The sequence below is a fragment of the Heterodontus francisci genome, chromosome 32, assembly GCF_036365525.1.
Source record: "Heterodontus francisci isolate sHetFra1 chromosome 32, sHetFra1.hap1, whole genome shotgun sequence".
Lineage (NCBI taxonomy): Eukaryota > Metazoa > Chordata > Chondrichthyes > Heterodontiformes > Heterodontidae > Heterodontus > Heterodontus francisci.
In genome coordinates, this window is record NC_090402.1 from 10,880,154 (window position 1) to 10,895,976 (window position 15,823).

The 15,823-nt window shown below is 41.6% G+C and overlaps 1 protein-coding gene across 9 annotated transcripts in view; it reads left to right on the plus strand.

Annotated features, from left to right (window-relative positions):
- LOC137347624 (nucleus accumbens-associated protein 2-like) overlaps positions 1 to 15,823 on the plus strand; it is a 95,665-nt gene that overhangs the window by 41,070 nt on the left and 38,772 nt on the right. For 8 of the 9 annotated variants that reach the window (XR_010968982.1, XM_068012222.1, XM_068012216.1 and 5 more), the window contains one exon: positions 14,495 to 15,406. Coding sequence is in view for 8 of the 9 variants with exons in the window: in XM_068012222.1 (XP_067868323.1) it covers positions 14,551 to 15,406 (856 nt within the window). In the remaining variant the exon portion in view is untranslated. Of the gene's footprint in view, positions 1 to 14,237; positions 14,316 to 14,494; positions 15,407 to 15,823 lie in introns of those variants that run through there. The other variant, XM_068012221.1, reaches the window with a different exon arrangement.

The window sequence follows — 15,823 nt, forward strand, 5'->3', positions numbered from 1 at the left end:
ACCTGCATCTCCCTTCTGCCAAACCTCTGGATTATTCCCAAATGCTACCAAAGTGCTACTAGTTGCTATTCACTATTGTGCCCCGCCCTCACTGCCCCCCACCTGCCCAGCCACAGCTCCCATACTGCACAATACCAAATTCCTGACCTTCAGTTGATATATTCTGCATACTAACTTACTGTATATTGTCAGCTTTAAAAACACTTGGGTTAAAAGTCAAATACATAGATGAAGGAATATATCTGTAACCTAAAAGCATTTCCAATTTTCACAGAATAATGGACTGATTTTTGGAATTCAATCCGAAAGCACCATAAAAATCCATACCTACAATTTAATTAAAAGGGAATATAACTTATTCATTCCTTGAAAATCAGAGTTATGCCCGGCATAGTTAGAATCACAGAATTGTTACAGCACAGAAGGAGGCCATTCGGCCCATTATGTCAGCACCAGCTCTCTGAAAGAACAGCTCCCTCAGTTCCATTCCCCTTCCTTCTCCTCATAACCCTGCACATTCATTCTTTTCATATTACTGTCTAATTCCCTTTTGAATGCTTTAATTGAACCTGCCTCCACCACTTTCTCAGGCAACGCATTCCAGACCCTAACCACTCGCTGCATGAAAAAGTTTTTCCTCATGTCGCTTTTACTTCTACCAAATACTTTAATCTGTGCCCTCTCGTTCTCTATCCTTTCACGAGTGGAAACAGTTTTCCTCTATCTACTCTGTCCTGACCCCTCATGATTTTGAATAGCTCTATAAAATCACCTCTCAGCCTTCTCTTCAAGGAAAACAGGCTTAACTTCTCCAGTCTATCCTCACAACTGAAATTCCTCATCCCTGGGTTTGGAAAACAGCAAATTTTGTGTCTCACTGAAGATCTATTAGTAATATATAAAATATGCATTAAAGGAAGTGGAGACCAGCTAGTCAAGCATTATTTTTTTTTAAATTCATTCATGGGATGTGGGCGTTGCTGGCTAGGCCAGCATTTATTGCACATCCCTAATTGCCCTGGAAAAGGTGGTGGTGAGCTGCTTTTCTGAACCGCTGCAGTCCATGTGGGGTAGGTACACCCACAGTGCTGTTAGGAAGGGAGTTCCAAGATTTTGACCCAGCGATAGCGAAGGAATGGCGATTATAGTTCCAAGTCGGGATGGTTTGTGACTTGGAGGGGAACTTGCAGGTGGTGGTGGTCCCATGTGTTTGCTGCCTTTGTCCTTCTAGTTGGTAGAGGTCGTGGGTTTGGATGGTGCTGTCGAAGGAGCCTTGGTGCATTGCTGCAGTGCATCTTGTAGATGGTACACACTGCTGCCACTGTACGCTGGTGGTGCAGGGAGTGAATGTTTGAGGATGGGGTGCCAATCAAGCGGGCTGCTTTATACTGGATGGTGTCGAGCTTCTTGAGTGTTGTTGGAGCTGCACCCATCCAGGCAAGTGGAGAGTATTCCATCACTTTCCTGACTTGTGCCTTGTAGATGGTGGACAGGCTTTGGGGAGTCAGGAGATGAGTTACTCGCCACAGGATTCCTCTGACCTGCTCTTGTAGCCATGGTATTTATATGGCTACTCCAGTTCAGTTTCTGGTCAATGGTAGCCCCTAGGATGTTGCTAGTGGGGTTTCAGCAATGGTAATGCCATTAAATGTCAAGGGAAGATGGTTAGATTCTCTCTTGTTGGTGATGGTCATTGCCCGGCACTTGTGTGGCATGAATGTTACTTGCCACTTATCAGCCCAAGCCTGGATATTGTCCAGGTCATGCTGCATTTCTACACGGACTGCTTCAGTATCTGAGGAGTCGCGAATGGTGCGGAACATTGTGCAATCATCAGCGAACATCCCCACTTCTGACCTTATAATTGAAGGAAGGTCAATGATGAAGCAGCTGAAGATGGTTGGACCTAGGACACTACCCTGAGGAACACATGCGGTGATGTCCTAGAGCTCAGATGATTGACCTCCAACAATCACAACCATCTTCCTTTGCTTTGGGTATGACTCCAACCAGCAGAGAGTTTTTCCCCTGATTCCCATTGACTCCGGATTTGCTAGGGCTCCTTGATGCCATACTCGGTCAAATGCTGCCTTGATGTCAAGGGCAGTCACTCTCGCCTCACCTCACCTCTTGAGTTCAGTTCTTTTGTCCATGTTTGAACCAAGGCTGTGATGAGCACAGGAGCTGAGTGGCCCTGGCAGAACCCAAACTGAGCAACACTGAGCAGGTTATTGCTAAGCAAGTGCTGCTTGATGGCATTGTTGATGACACCTTCCATCACATTACTGATGAATGAGAGTAGACTGATGGGGCGGTAATTGGCTGGGTTGGATTTGTCCTGCTTTTTGTGTACAGGACATACCTGGGCAATTTTCCACACTGCCGGGTAGATGCCAGTGTTGTAGCTGTACTGGAACAGCTTGGCTAGGGCTGTTACGGTATTCCTTCATGCTAGAGCTTTGGAAGAGCAACAGATTCAATTTTCTATAATAAAAGCAAAATACAGTTCCGAAGAACAGTCACTGACCCGAAACGTTAACTCTGCTTCTCTTTCCACAGATGCTGCCAGACCTGCTGAGTGATTCCAGCATTTCTTGTTTTTGTTTCAGATTCAATTTTCTATTGTGCTTCTAAGGAGGATTATTGCAACTGGACCAATGACATTTGTTTTTAACCCTGAAATTCCTTACAACTTTGAGTGAACTTTTAAAGAGAATAATCTGCGGCGCAGTGGTTAGCACCGCAGCCTCACAGCTCCAGGGACCCAGGTTCGATTCTGGGTACTGCCTGTGTGGAGTTTGCAAGTTCTCCCTGTGTCTGCGTGGGTTTCCTCCAGGTGCTCCGGTTTCCTCCCACATGCCAAAGACTTGCAGGTTGATGGGTTAATTGGCCATTATAAAATTGTCACTAGTATAGGTAGGTGGTAGGGAAATAGAGGGACAGGTGGGGATGTAGTAGGAATCTGGGATTACTGTAGGATTAGTATAAATGGGTGGTTGAAGGTCGGCTCAGACTCGGTGGGCCGAAGGGCCTGTTTCAGTGCTGTATCTCCTAAACTAAACTATGACCAGTGCTCGGGAAAATTACCTTTCTTGAAAGACAATCTTGCAATATCTATAAATTACAGTTGCCATAGATTTTGAGCAAATCTGTAATTATGTAGCTGTTTTCTTTTGGCTCGTGCTTACCACAAAAAATGACCAAATAACAGTTTTTCAGCTGACAAACCGTTTTAGTTGTGGGGAGATGCAACAAGCTTTAAGCAAGCATTGGCATATTTACAAATGTACACTCAATTTCTTAGAGCAGTTACAGCCTTGTGATGACTAAAAGTAAATTACTGAGCAATAGCTTCTGATTTGTTAATGATCCCATTAAGCATGTCCGGCGCTGTGGTTGTAAAGGTTAAGTTCCTGTACAATTCAATAGCATTCTTCTACCTGCCTACTTGTAAATATTTCTCATTTGGATCTTAAACTAATGCAGTAAAAATAGATGAAAACCCTTGGGTATTTTTTTTGAAGTTTTATTTAAACGTATAGCATTGGACACTTTGGAGTGAATTTTGTGCTGTGCCTTTGCACCTTTTGAACCCTGACTCAGCTTAAATAGTTCCAAGACTCAGGGATATTATGACTGGATGCAGGGAAGAGCTGTGTCTATTGCATCAGTATGCCCCCATCCCAACCTCTGGAGAGAGCTATGACATTGGGTCACTGCATTTCCCATACTTGCAATCCTTCCTGTCAGAAGATCCATTTTGCACTGAATTGTTGTCAATTTAGTACTTTGGAATAGCACCCATTGGGAAACATGTTGAAACTGCTCATTCAGAACTATCGGAGAGATGAACATTTCATCTGAGCTGCATTCAATCCAGGCCCCAGCAGTGAAAGAGCAGTGGATTTAGAACACTTCAATGTGTCATATCTGTTAACCATGTTAGATCATGAGATTATCAACAGCCAATTTGCTGATTTATGGTTGGGAATTTCTTGCTGCATATGTTTTAAGCCTTTGGCAAAGTTGAGATTTGAGACCATATTTGCAAGGGATTCTTTACAGTTTTGTACTTTCACAGTAAAAATCCTCTTCCAAAGCTATAACATTGTAATAAGAACCACTATAATAACTAATGCCTTTAGTGTAATGAAAGATCCTAATGCGCTTCTCCGAGATGGAGCAGATGGCAAGCAGTAACAGAATCTGAATGTTCCAGCACACAAACACTGCTTTTCTCCATGTTAACAAGTCTACTCCCATTCACCTGGTCAGTCCCTGGACTCTCTTTAGTATTCCTCGTTTTTTAAGCAACTATTTCCATTTTGAAAGTATTTCTGAACTGTGCTTCAGCAATATTTTGTGCTGGAGGATTCTGCATTTCAGCCGTCCTCTGTAAAGAATTTTTTTTCCTAACTTCCTTCTACAAGTTATGGTTTTGCTATAGAAATTCTGTTGGGCCCAGTGGTGCAGTTCATCCCATTAAACAATCTGAGCATCTGCACTGCCTGTTAGCTAACTGTACAATAGCATGATGTTTGGGTGTAATAGTACTTCTCTGTGATTGGAGCCAGATATTTTGAGCCTTTTCTGTATGCCTTTCCGGGCTTCTCTAAACTTTTCAAAGACATACTTCAGGCAATACCTGGTGAGGTCAGGTCAGGTATAAATAGTTAAGTTGCATTATTTCATAGGTGAATGTACAGAGCAAGATAATTTGACTCGCGTGATTTATTGAATGCTACTTGTTATTGTGTAATAATCCACAAAAAATGAACATGCCTTGTTGTTTCTGCTAAAAGCCTGATTCACTTTGTGTCATTTGCTAGATTTGGCAGATGTCCATGTCTGTTTCTTTTTGTTTAGGAACATAGGAGCAGGAGTAGGCCATTCAGCCCATTTGAGCCTGCTCCGCCATTCAATGCATTCATAGCTAGCTGATCATCCACTTCAATGCCTTTTTCCCACACTATCCCCACATCCCTTTGTCATTGGTATTTAGAAATCTGTCAATCTCTGCTTTAAACATAGTCAATAACTGAGCTTCCACAGCCCTCTGGGTTAGAGAATTCCAAAGATTCACAACCCTCTGAGTAAAGACATTTCTCCTCATCTCGATTCTAAGTGGCTTCCCTCTTATTTTGAAATTGTGTCCCCTGGTTCTGGACTCCCCAACCGGGGAAACATCTTAGCTGCATCTACCCTGTCTATCCCTTTAAGTATTTTGTAGGTTTCAATGAGATCACCTCTCATTTTTTGAAATTCTAGAGAATACAGGCCCAGTTTCCCCAATCTTACTTCATAGGACAGTCCCGCCATCCCGGGAACAAGTCTGGTGAACCTTTGTTGCACATTCTCTATGGCAATAATATCCTTCCTAAGGTAAGGGGACAGAAACTGCACACAGTACTCCAGGTGCGGTCTAACCAAGCTTCTATACAATTGAAGCAAGACTTCGCTACTCCTATACTCAAATCCTCTTGTGATAAAGGCTGACATACTATTAGCCTTCCCAATTGCTTGCTGACCTGCATGTTAGTTTTCAGTGACTTATTGACGAGGACAGCCAGGTCCCTTTATACATCTACACTTTCTAATCTCTTACCATTTAAGAAATACTCTGCACATCTGTTCCTCCTACCAAAGTGGATAACCTCACGTTTTTGCACATTATATTCCATCTGACATATTCTTGCCCAGTCACTTATCCTGTGCAAATCCCCTTGAAGCGGCTTTGCATCTTCCTCACAACACAAATTCCCACCTAGTTTTGTCATCCGTGAACTTGGAGATATTACATTGGTCCCCACATCCGTATCATTGATATATTGTGAACAGCTGGGGCCCAAGTACTGATCCTTGCGGTTTAATCACCTTCTGTTCATAGGTTGGATTAGAGACTTCCTAACCGAATGGATGTGAGGTGTTTTTCAATTACCAAGGCAAGCTAACAAATTGTTTATCATGTTTTGGGGAACATGACTGCCATTAACATTTTTCACCTTTTGACTTGGTCCTTTTTTCTAAACTTGTGGGAATACACTTTTCTTTCAAAAACTCTATTTAAAAGTTACTTATGTTTCCAAAATCTCTTTGGAAAAGTGGCAAAGTATTCCAAAACATGATACCTCTCCTTTTAATTATTTTATAATTATCCTAGATTTGTGCTTTCTCGCTACCCCCTTGTCGACTAATGCAAATAATCTCGTCGTAGTTAGCATCATAATCTTGATGACTGTTGTCAGGCCATCCATTAACGTTTTAAACTTTAGTGAAAAATTTCATAACCTTTCAACTCTCTTCGTTCTTGTCCATGGTAACCTCTTAGTGAATCTGTGCTGCACCTTTCCAATTTGATTTTCTTTTTAATCCTTCAATGGTTTGCCCAGAACTGCGCAGACTAATTAGGGGGCAGAGAAAAATATTGTGGTCTAGCTGGTCCTGTTGTCTAGGTTTGTCTATGTTTGGTCTTCCCGATTTGTTCAACTGGAAGAAGTTCTGGCTCATGCGCAGCTTGAGTAAATTGGACCTCTGCCCAAGTACAATCACTGATACTTGCCTATAGAATTCAAACATGGTGGGAGTTCAACAGTTCCCTAGTTTTTCATTCACAGAGCTGCTTCATGGAGGCCTGGCAAGTTCCATCTGAGTGAAATAAATGCAACATTGGGATGGCATCAACTCTAGTGCATCAAATAGTGACTTGTACAATTTAAGCCTACTAATCCTAAGTTACTAATCAGTAACACCTTGTCATAGATTTCTGCTTCAGTATAATGAATATAATTAGCACAGCTGGAAGACTTGTAACTTTTAAAAATTCAGTATGTTGAAGTGTCTATTTCGGATGTTTTGTGTTACTCTGTAATACTTGTACTGTAGATTAGAATTGAATTCAGCCAGCTCATGTGAGTCTTGTTCCCAGCATTGCTGACCACTGCATAGTTTGAGAAAAGAAAAGACACTGAAGGGGAAATGGTATTTTTAACATGTCTTCAGTAGTAAATCTGCAAACTGGCAGAAAAAGTAATCTGCAATTGAGCACAAAGGGGGAAATGAGTACATGGCACATGTCCCAGCTAAACTCTGTTTTCACAACATTCAATGCAAAATAAATGGGCACTCTGTCCTGATCTCATGTCGAGTAATGCTGACTCAGGAACTGATTTGCTTATAAAATTCCAAGCTGTGCCACCATAAATGGTAATGAAGCAATGAAAGTGACAGAATCTGATTCACTGAAGCTCGTCACTAATTGACTTTTTATGGTATTGACTCATTTTAGAGCTAAGTTTAGGAAACCAGTCTCATGAGTCATGCAAGATGTACTGTAGTAGGTTAAGAAAGCATTGATTTTTTTTTTATTGATTAAGCAATGGTTTTTTTTTGCAAAAGTTCATATCACACTGCTGGTGGGCAAAATGTTCACCTGAGGAGTTCATTGACCTCGAAGTGAAACTGCAATAGATAGCTTTGGGTTGCTGTCAAGTATGTGATTATGATCCTTCGGTATGATAATTCTCTTGCTAGATATATTCAGGATGAATTTTCTATTCAGTCTTGCAGAAAGCAGGCAATTTTTTCTTTGCAGTGCTTATTAAAATTGTGAAGACATTCATTTTCTTTTGGTACTGGATTCTTGTGTGGTAGAGGCTGAAATCATTAAGAAATAAGACCATAATAACTAACTGCAAATACTTCACAGATTTGGTTTTATTGAGGCTAAATTTGAATCTGAAGCCTTGTCATGTGGCCTTTTTATTTTCACTCTTGATTATTCATGTTGACAAATATCACTGGTTTCCATCCAATTAAAAATTAACTAATATAAATTTGTTTTACTGTGTTAAGATCAAATGGTTTCAACTTGCTCTTTTAAAACTCAAGAGTTGGCTATTTGGATGTAAAAGAACATAAAATTCATACAAAGATAAACTTAGGATCTTCAGAGCTATTTTATGTCTTTTTTTATGGACTATTACAGAACCATAATTGTAAAACCTTGACTAGAATTTGGACTGCATGGTATTTGTTTTTGCTGCACAGGCAAGGAAGAAGAAAGATTTGCATTTATATAGCACCTTTCATAACCTGCGGGACATCCCAAAGCACTTTACAGCCAATGAGGAACTTGTTACTTTTATTGTTGTGATATGGAAAATTCAGCACTGAGTTTGTACACAGCAAGCTCCTACAAACAGCAATGTGATAATGACCAGATAATCTGTTTCTGTGATGTTGATTGAGGGATAAATATTGGCCAGGACATCGGGGGAAGCTCCCCTACTGTTCTTCAAAATAGTGCCATGGGATCTTTTGCATCCAACTGAGAGAGCATACGGGGCCTCTGTTTAACGTCCCACTCAAAAGATGCCACCTCAGACTGTACAGCAGTCCCTCAGTACTACAGTGGAGAGTTGGCCTTGATTTTTGTGCTTAAGTCCTCGAGTGGGGTTTGAACTCATAACCTTTTGACTGGGGCAAGAGTGCTACACCAAATAATGCAGACGGGTAATGTAAGCTTTATAATGAACCCGCAAAAGAAAAAGTACAGCATTATTTCAGCAGTTCTCCTGAGAAGAGTAATCTGTCCTCTAAGAAATTTTGCTCCAGGATGTTGCACCCATTTTATGCAACAGTGATCAGTTTTACTTTATAGTCCATTAGATTACTAGAACTCTGCAACTTGTTTTTTATTTAATTTATTCACAAAATTTCAGCGATGCTGGAAAAGCTGCCTTTTGTATTCCACTTCAATCACTGCTATCTTTAGTGATTCTTTGTTTACAGTTTGAGTGGCTTGCTTGGCCACGTGAGGACATTGAGTCGATCAACTAACTTGGGACTGGAGTTGTGTAGATCCTACAAAGGGAGGAGTGCCAGGCTCCCTTCCCTGTAGGACATTAGTGAACTAGTAAGGTTAGGGAAAAGGTTGCGGTTAGGTGGTAATGGCCATTTTCCAGGCGCTAGCCCATACACGGTCAGATTTATTGAACTGAAGTTCACAACTTACTGATGTGGTATTTGAACTCCCTGTTTTTCTGGGTTCCGAGTCCAATGTAATTACCATTATATCTGCTGTGCTCTGGTCTGTCGTCAGTAATGACAAGTGTTCTGACATTCATGACTTTTTTGTGAGGTTGAAAACTATTTTTTGTATTCTAATAAAAGGAAACATCAAACTTCAGCATGGCAAATCCCTATCAGTTTTTGAGTTACAGACATCGCCTATCCAAAAATCTAAAGATACATTGTTTTCATAGACCCAAGAGTGGACTTTTCATGCCAATGAAAAATGTTTTACCTGGATAATTCTATGACAAAAAAAAAGCTTAGACATTCAGATTTGGTCACTTAATCTCCCCAATCTCGTCTTCTCGTCTACCTTCCATTAAGACAGTTTCCAATGTGAAACAGAAATGATTTACTGTTGTAAATTGTTAAATGATTTTGATCACTTCAAGATACACACTGAATACTTACATATCCTCTGTCTGGAAACCATTCTTGCGATGTTGCATTGTTGATTCAAGTGAATACCGCTGTATTATCACTTTTGAGTGTTGTCGCTTTCGGGACTCTATGCTAATGAGCTAAGTACCAGGATGTAGTTTTGTGACTATAAGCCACAGGTCATCTGCACTGCAACACCCTGGACAAAGGTTCTGTATATAGTTTGCTCTGTATTGTATGTATTCGTTTTAGCTGTTAATAAACCTTGAGATCTTCAAGAAACTGGAATCCATGTACCTCATTGTGTTGCTCAAAATAACACAAAGAAATGCATGGCATGGTGGCAACAGTGGTATACAGCAGTGATTGCTTTCTTTAAAAGACAAGATACAAGCTTGAAGACCACGGGTGAAACAGCAAATAAGACCTAAAAGCAGCACCAGGAGTCAGAAGTTCCCATAGTACAGAAAACAGTAGAAAATAAGGCTTACTTATTCCACAAATTGAGTATATTTGAACTGGGCAGGTCCAAGCAAGCAGCCAGCTGGGTCAGGACTGTGCTATTTAAAATGTAAAGGGCTGTCTGGAGCCCCAGGCTGAGCAAGGAGAAGTGCGCCTAAATTTAAACAAAGAAAACAACGGGCTGTAATTGGGAACTGCACAGAGTCAACAGAGCAAGTTTTAAAACTAGTTTAAAGTCACTAAGTACAGTGCTGAAGGTACACACACAGCTGAATAAAGTGAAATATAAAGCAGAAAGCACAGCAGATACACTGCTGGAGGCACATATGGAGTATCCTTATAATAAATAATAGGATTACTGAAACATCTTTGCATATTCATAATGACCAAAAAAGGAAAAGAGTAGAAGGATGGATATCAAATTTCCCAGCATGAACTGGAAGGCCATTGATCTCCTATCCAAGTTCAAATTTTTTAAACGCTGAATGCAGTTATGCTTCATAGACCAAGCAGTTGCAGAACCAGCAAAGCAGGCTGTGAAAATACTGATAGCAGTTGGAAATGAGGGGTTACACAGAGTCAATACTTCTGGCTTATCTGAAGAGGACCAGAAAGATCCCACAAAGATATGGAAAGTGCTAGAAGGTCAACTTCTGGTAAGAGTGAACTTTAGAATTCATTGCCTGGATTTGAAGTCCTACAGGCAACAGCCACAGGAGTCAATAGATTAATTCGTCAATAGATGCCATAGTAACGGCAACAAATGCAATTTTTCAGAAACTGAAATGGAGCAAATAATAGAACTGATTGTCTCAACATCTATTGAAACGTTTCAAAAAGACCTCCTGGTGGGGTGGGGGAGGGTGGTGCGGGGAGGAAAGGTCACAACATTTATGCGCTGCAGAAGATGGCAGGAAATACAAAGCCATTATAGCTGGACAACAGCATCGGCAAGCACTAGGACCAGCCGACAGTACTGGCACGGTAACCAGGTCACAAAAAGCAAGCAAGCTGTGTGGTTTATCCTACTCACTGCAGAGCTGTCCTGCATTCCTAGATCTGTACAAGACGTACAAAAGGACACTCTGCCCGCCTATGCAAGAAATCTGGCTCCAAAGACGCAACCAGAGGTCATAATAGGACACAAAAAAGCAGAAGACAGGCAGAACAGCATGGCAATAGCAACAAGGACCGCACCAGAAACCTGCGTAAATGCAAGCCGATACACAAGTTCCACAGGATCTACAAATAGACAGCATGGCCATCGAGGTGGAAGATGTGCTCAAAATCGATTTGATTGCATTTTGGTCAGCACAATTGTGAACATTTGCAATCCGAAACAGCCAATGACCCACAATTGAAGGCACTGTGGTGAGTCATCATTAGAAGGATGGCCTGATACAATAAAAGAGGTGCCAGAAACACTCAGATGCTTTTGGCCTTATAGAGATGAACTCTCTATCTCGAGGCGTAACCCTCAAAGGAAAACAAAGCTCTCCTACAAAACATCTTGTCACAACTTTAAGGCCATATGGGTATAGAGTGAATGAGACGACTGGCACGAGACACTGTTTACTGGCCAGGGATCAACAGTGACATCAGAGTTGGTAAGGATGTGCGAAGCATGCCAGAGCCACCAGCCACAACAACGTAAAGAACCTCTATACCCTCACGAGATTCTGTCAGTCCCTTGATCCAAAATCGCCACTGATCTATTTACCGTGAATGGAGATGACTTTATCTTAGTCACTGATTATTTCTCCAAATTTCCAATTGTCAGACAGGTAAAAGGCACTTCAAGCATGACCGTCGCAGACACATTGAGTGCCATATTCAGTCTGTTCAGTGCACCTGAAGAAATTATTTCTGACTGTGGGCCACAGTTATACGGGCAGACCTTTCAAGGATTTGTGTGCCAAATGGGGCGTAAACCAGGTGACATCATCATCACATTACCCTAGATCTAATGGCCATGCCGAGTGAATGGTTCGCACAGTTATATCACCTTATCCTGAAGTGTAGGACAACAAAACAAGATTTTTGTGTTGCCATATTACACCTCAGAGCTGCACCTATGGATATAGGCTTACCATCACCAGCAGAGATCATGTTTGGAAGGCAAGTGAGAATGACTTTGCCAAGCCATCATCTGTTCAAATTCTCCGAGATGCAGGAGACACTGCTCAAAAAACAAGGGAGAATAAAGATGGTGCATGACCGACCTGCAGGCGTGGAACTACCTCAACTACATATAGGACAGAAGGTCAGGGTCATACACCCCACAATGAGAACATGGTTACCTGCAGAGGTATCCCAAGCATGCAGTAAGCCTAGGTCTTTAGGAGGTTACAACAGATAGCGGAGCAATTAAGAGAAATGCACAATGTTCCAATTGTGCACAGCGGACTCGAAAGAAGACACTCCGACGATGAGGGTGTGACAGAACAACAGGACAATAACCAACACACTAACAACACGTCTGCAAGCCAAGAACAGCCAAGGGTGAAATCCACGTCCCCAGAAGGTTATACCATAACAAGATCTGGAAGAGTTGTCAAACCACTGAAACAACATATGGACTCTTAAGCTTCTGCACTGGTAAATTTTACAATCCCTATCTTTACACCTGTAAATTTTATAATCTTTACCCTGTAAAACTAATTTTGATATCCTATTTTGTATTTTTACTTGTAGCATATGAGATTTATCTTGGGTGTAAAAAGGGGATGTTGTATTAACGTTTTACAAGTGATGTCCCTTTAAGAACAGTATGCTAACGAATTAAGTATCAGGATGTAGTCTTGTGACCATAAGCCACAGGCACTCTGCACTGCAACACCCTGGACACAGATTCTGTATATAGTTTGCTCTGTATTGTATGTATTAGTTATAGCTGTTAATAAACCTTCTAGAGATCTTCAAGAAGCTGGAATCCATGTACCTCATTGTGTTGCTTAAGATAACACAAAGCAATGCATGACAAATACGTACACCTGCTTTGCAAATTAAACCTACCCTATTTACGTGGGATTTGAACCTAATGTACTGATTTCAAGGCACCCTTTAATCCTCCATTGTTGGGATAATTTTTGTTTTGTGACTAGATGCAGTGCAATGCTTGTGTATTAATTGCTCTCCTTCCCAGCTATAAGGTGATTTACCCAATTCCAAAAGCAAAATACTGCAGATACTGAAAATCTGAACAAAAAACAGAAAATGCTGGAAATACTCAGTAGCTCAGGCAACATCTGTGGAGAGAGAAAGAGTTGATGTTTTAGGCCAGTGACCTTTTGTCAATAGAGGCTTTCAAAATTATGAGGGGTTTTGCTGGAGTAAATATACTGTTTCCATTGCTCAGTAACCAGACAACAACAGATTTTAAGATGAATCAAGGGGAGATGAGCATTTGTTTTTAAAATAGTGACATGTTATGATCTGGAATACATTGCCTGAAAGTGTGGTGGAAGCAGATTCAATAGTAGCTTGGATATATACTTGAAAAGGGAAAAAATTGCAGGGCTATGGGAAAAGAATAGGGTATAAGACTAGTTGGAAATCTCTCTCAAAGCACAAGCATGGTGACGGAATGGCGACCTTCTGTCCTGTAGGATTCTATGAATTATTTACTTAAAAGTAAAATTTAAAATATTTTTAATCCCTAAAACACCAGCGCTGCCTTTTCAGCTTTAAAACACAGTCTAACTGATTTGATTAACGTTAGAGTACTACATAGTCACTGAATAGTTCGAATTATTGGCACATTTCCTGTACTGAGCTTGCTGTCTAACATGACACATGACTGCTGTAGACTTGCCTGTGTTGGAATATTTAGTCAGACCACATACTGTATTTGCATTAATACAGAAAAGGCTCAGTGTTGGCATTAATCCTCATTGGTAGGTGGGTACATCAGCTACTGTAACGGCTAAGTTTTAACACCATTTAATGTAACAGCCTGTAGTTCTAACAGGGCCGAATACTTGGAATGATTGAAATATTTTAGCATTGTGAATGGCTCTATTGACTAAACTGCAGTGGGAGCTCTTGGGTACATACATAATTCAAAACGGTCTCCGTTTCCCAGGCATTGCTCAACGGTGAGACAAAGCATACAGTGCTTACTGCCATCTTTGCAGTGAGTCATCAAACTACATCTTGTACCAATGCAAAACTTCACTTTAGCAACAAGATAACAGTACTGTGTTTGGAAGTCTCGTTTCTAAGCTGGTGGGCATTTAGGGCCGTCAGTCAAAAGCTCCATTCATTCAAGTGTGTAGCCTGAATATTAATCACTGTCCCTCCTGTTCATTTACATTCAGTGCACAGCAGTACAGGGACTTGACTTGTACAGACTGAGCTGGCTAAAGCCGGGATTTGATCCTGCTTTTTTATAAAACCAGGTAATTTGCGCTGACACGTTCTTCAGTGGCTTTAGTTTGGAAAGAAATGTGCACGGTTTTTGAGTTTTGCTTGTAGTTCTAGTTGCTTGTCATTTAAGACGTGGAATAGAACCAGCACTAACCTGTTAATTTTTTTTCTTCACCCCACCCCATCACCACCCTTCATATTTTGTTTGCAGCTGTGCTTCAATGTTGGCACTGTGACTCTTACAAGGACCAGCACTTCACCTTAGCCATGGCTCAGATCCTCCATCTTGAGATTCCAAATTTTGGGAACAATGTCCTAGGATGCCTGAACGAGCAGCGATTAATGGGGTTATTTTGTGATGTCTCTATCGTGGTCAAAGGTCAAGCCTTCAAGGCACACCGTGCGGTGCTGGCTGCCAACAGCCTCTATTTCCGGGACCTGTTCAGCGGCAACAGTAAAAGTGCATTTGAGCTGCCCGCCACAGTGCCACCTGCCTGCTTTCAGCAAATCCTTTCCTTTTGTTACACCGGTAAGCTCACCATGGCAGCCAGCGAGCAGCTGGTGGTGATGTACACAGCAGGCTTCCTGCAGATACAGCGCATTGTCGAGAAAGGGACTGAACTGATGTTCAAAGTGAGCTCCCCACACTGTGACTCTCAGACGACCTCCATTGAAGACACTGGCTCTGAACCGCAGAGTCCTTGCCCCCTACAGCCACCTGCCACCCCGACGGTTGTGTCCCCGGCTTTACCTATTCCACTGCTTTCTCGGGTGAAGAGTGAGCACTGCGAGCAAGATCTGATGGTGACTGGCATTAATACCCTCGCAACAAAGCGCACACTGGAAACTAGCCAGCGTGAGAGTGTCGGTAGCCTAAACTGTGCAACACCTTTAAAGTTACCTAGAGTTTCCTATCCTGGATCCTGGAGTGCCTCACCTTTTGTGCAGCCGGTAATGTATGCTCAGACAGAACGCACAAGCCCAGGCGGGAGCAGTAATCAGACCACAGACAGTCCAACTTCATACCATAACGAGGAAGAGGAGGAGGATGATGAAGCATATGAAACTATGGCAGAAGATCAGTATGGACAGATGTATATCAAGGCATCAACAGGATACCCTGGTAAGAGATCCTGACTTATGTGTTGTTCCAGTACTAACTATACATTTTTCCCTTAGTCACTTGTTCACTCGCATTATCTTGTGTCTTCCTTTCCTGAATTCGGCTTCAACGGCCTCCTAGAATAGGAGGGCTGAGAAGGAAGATCTAGCAATACATAGAGCAGCAGGTTTTGGGGATACAGGTGAGAGGGAAGAGAGCTGCAAGTTATCCCTGAGCCATAATATGAATACCACTGCTCCAATAAGAGATGGTTGTGTGCAGAATATAGAGTATGGTCTTCAGCAATTCAGATAGTGTTGTTACAATTGTGAAAACGCTCAGATTTAATACAGAGCAGTTTATATGACTGGAAGCAGAAAAACAAAATCGGTGTTCTAAAAAGAATATCTTATCTGACCCAAACCACTGCAGCTTCAT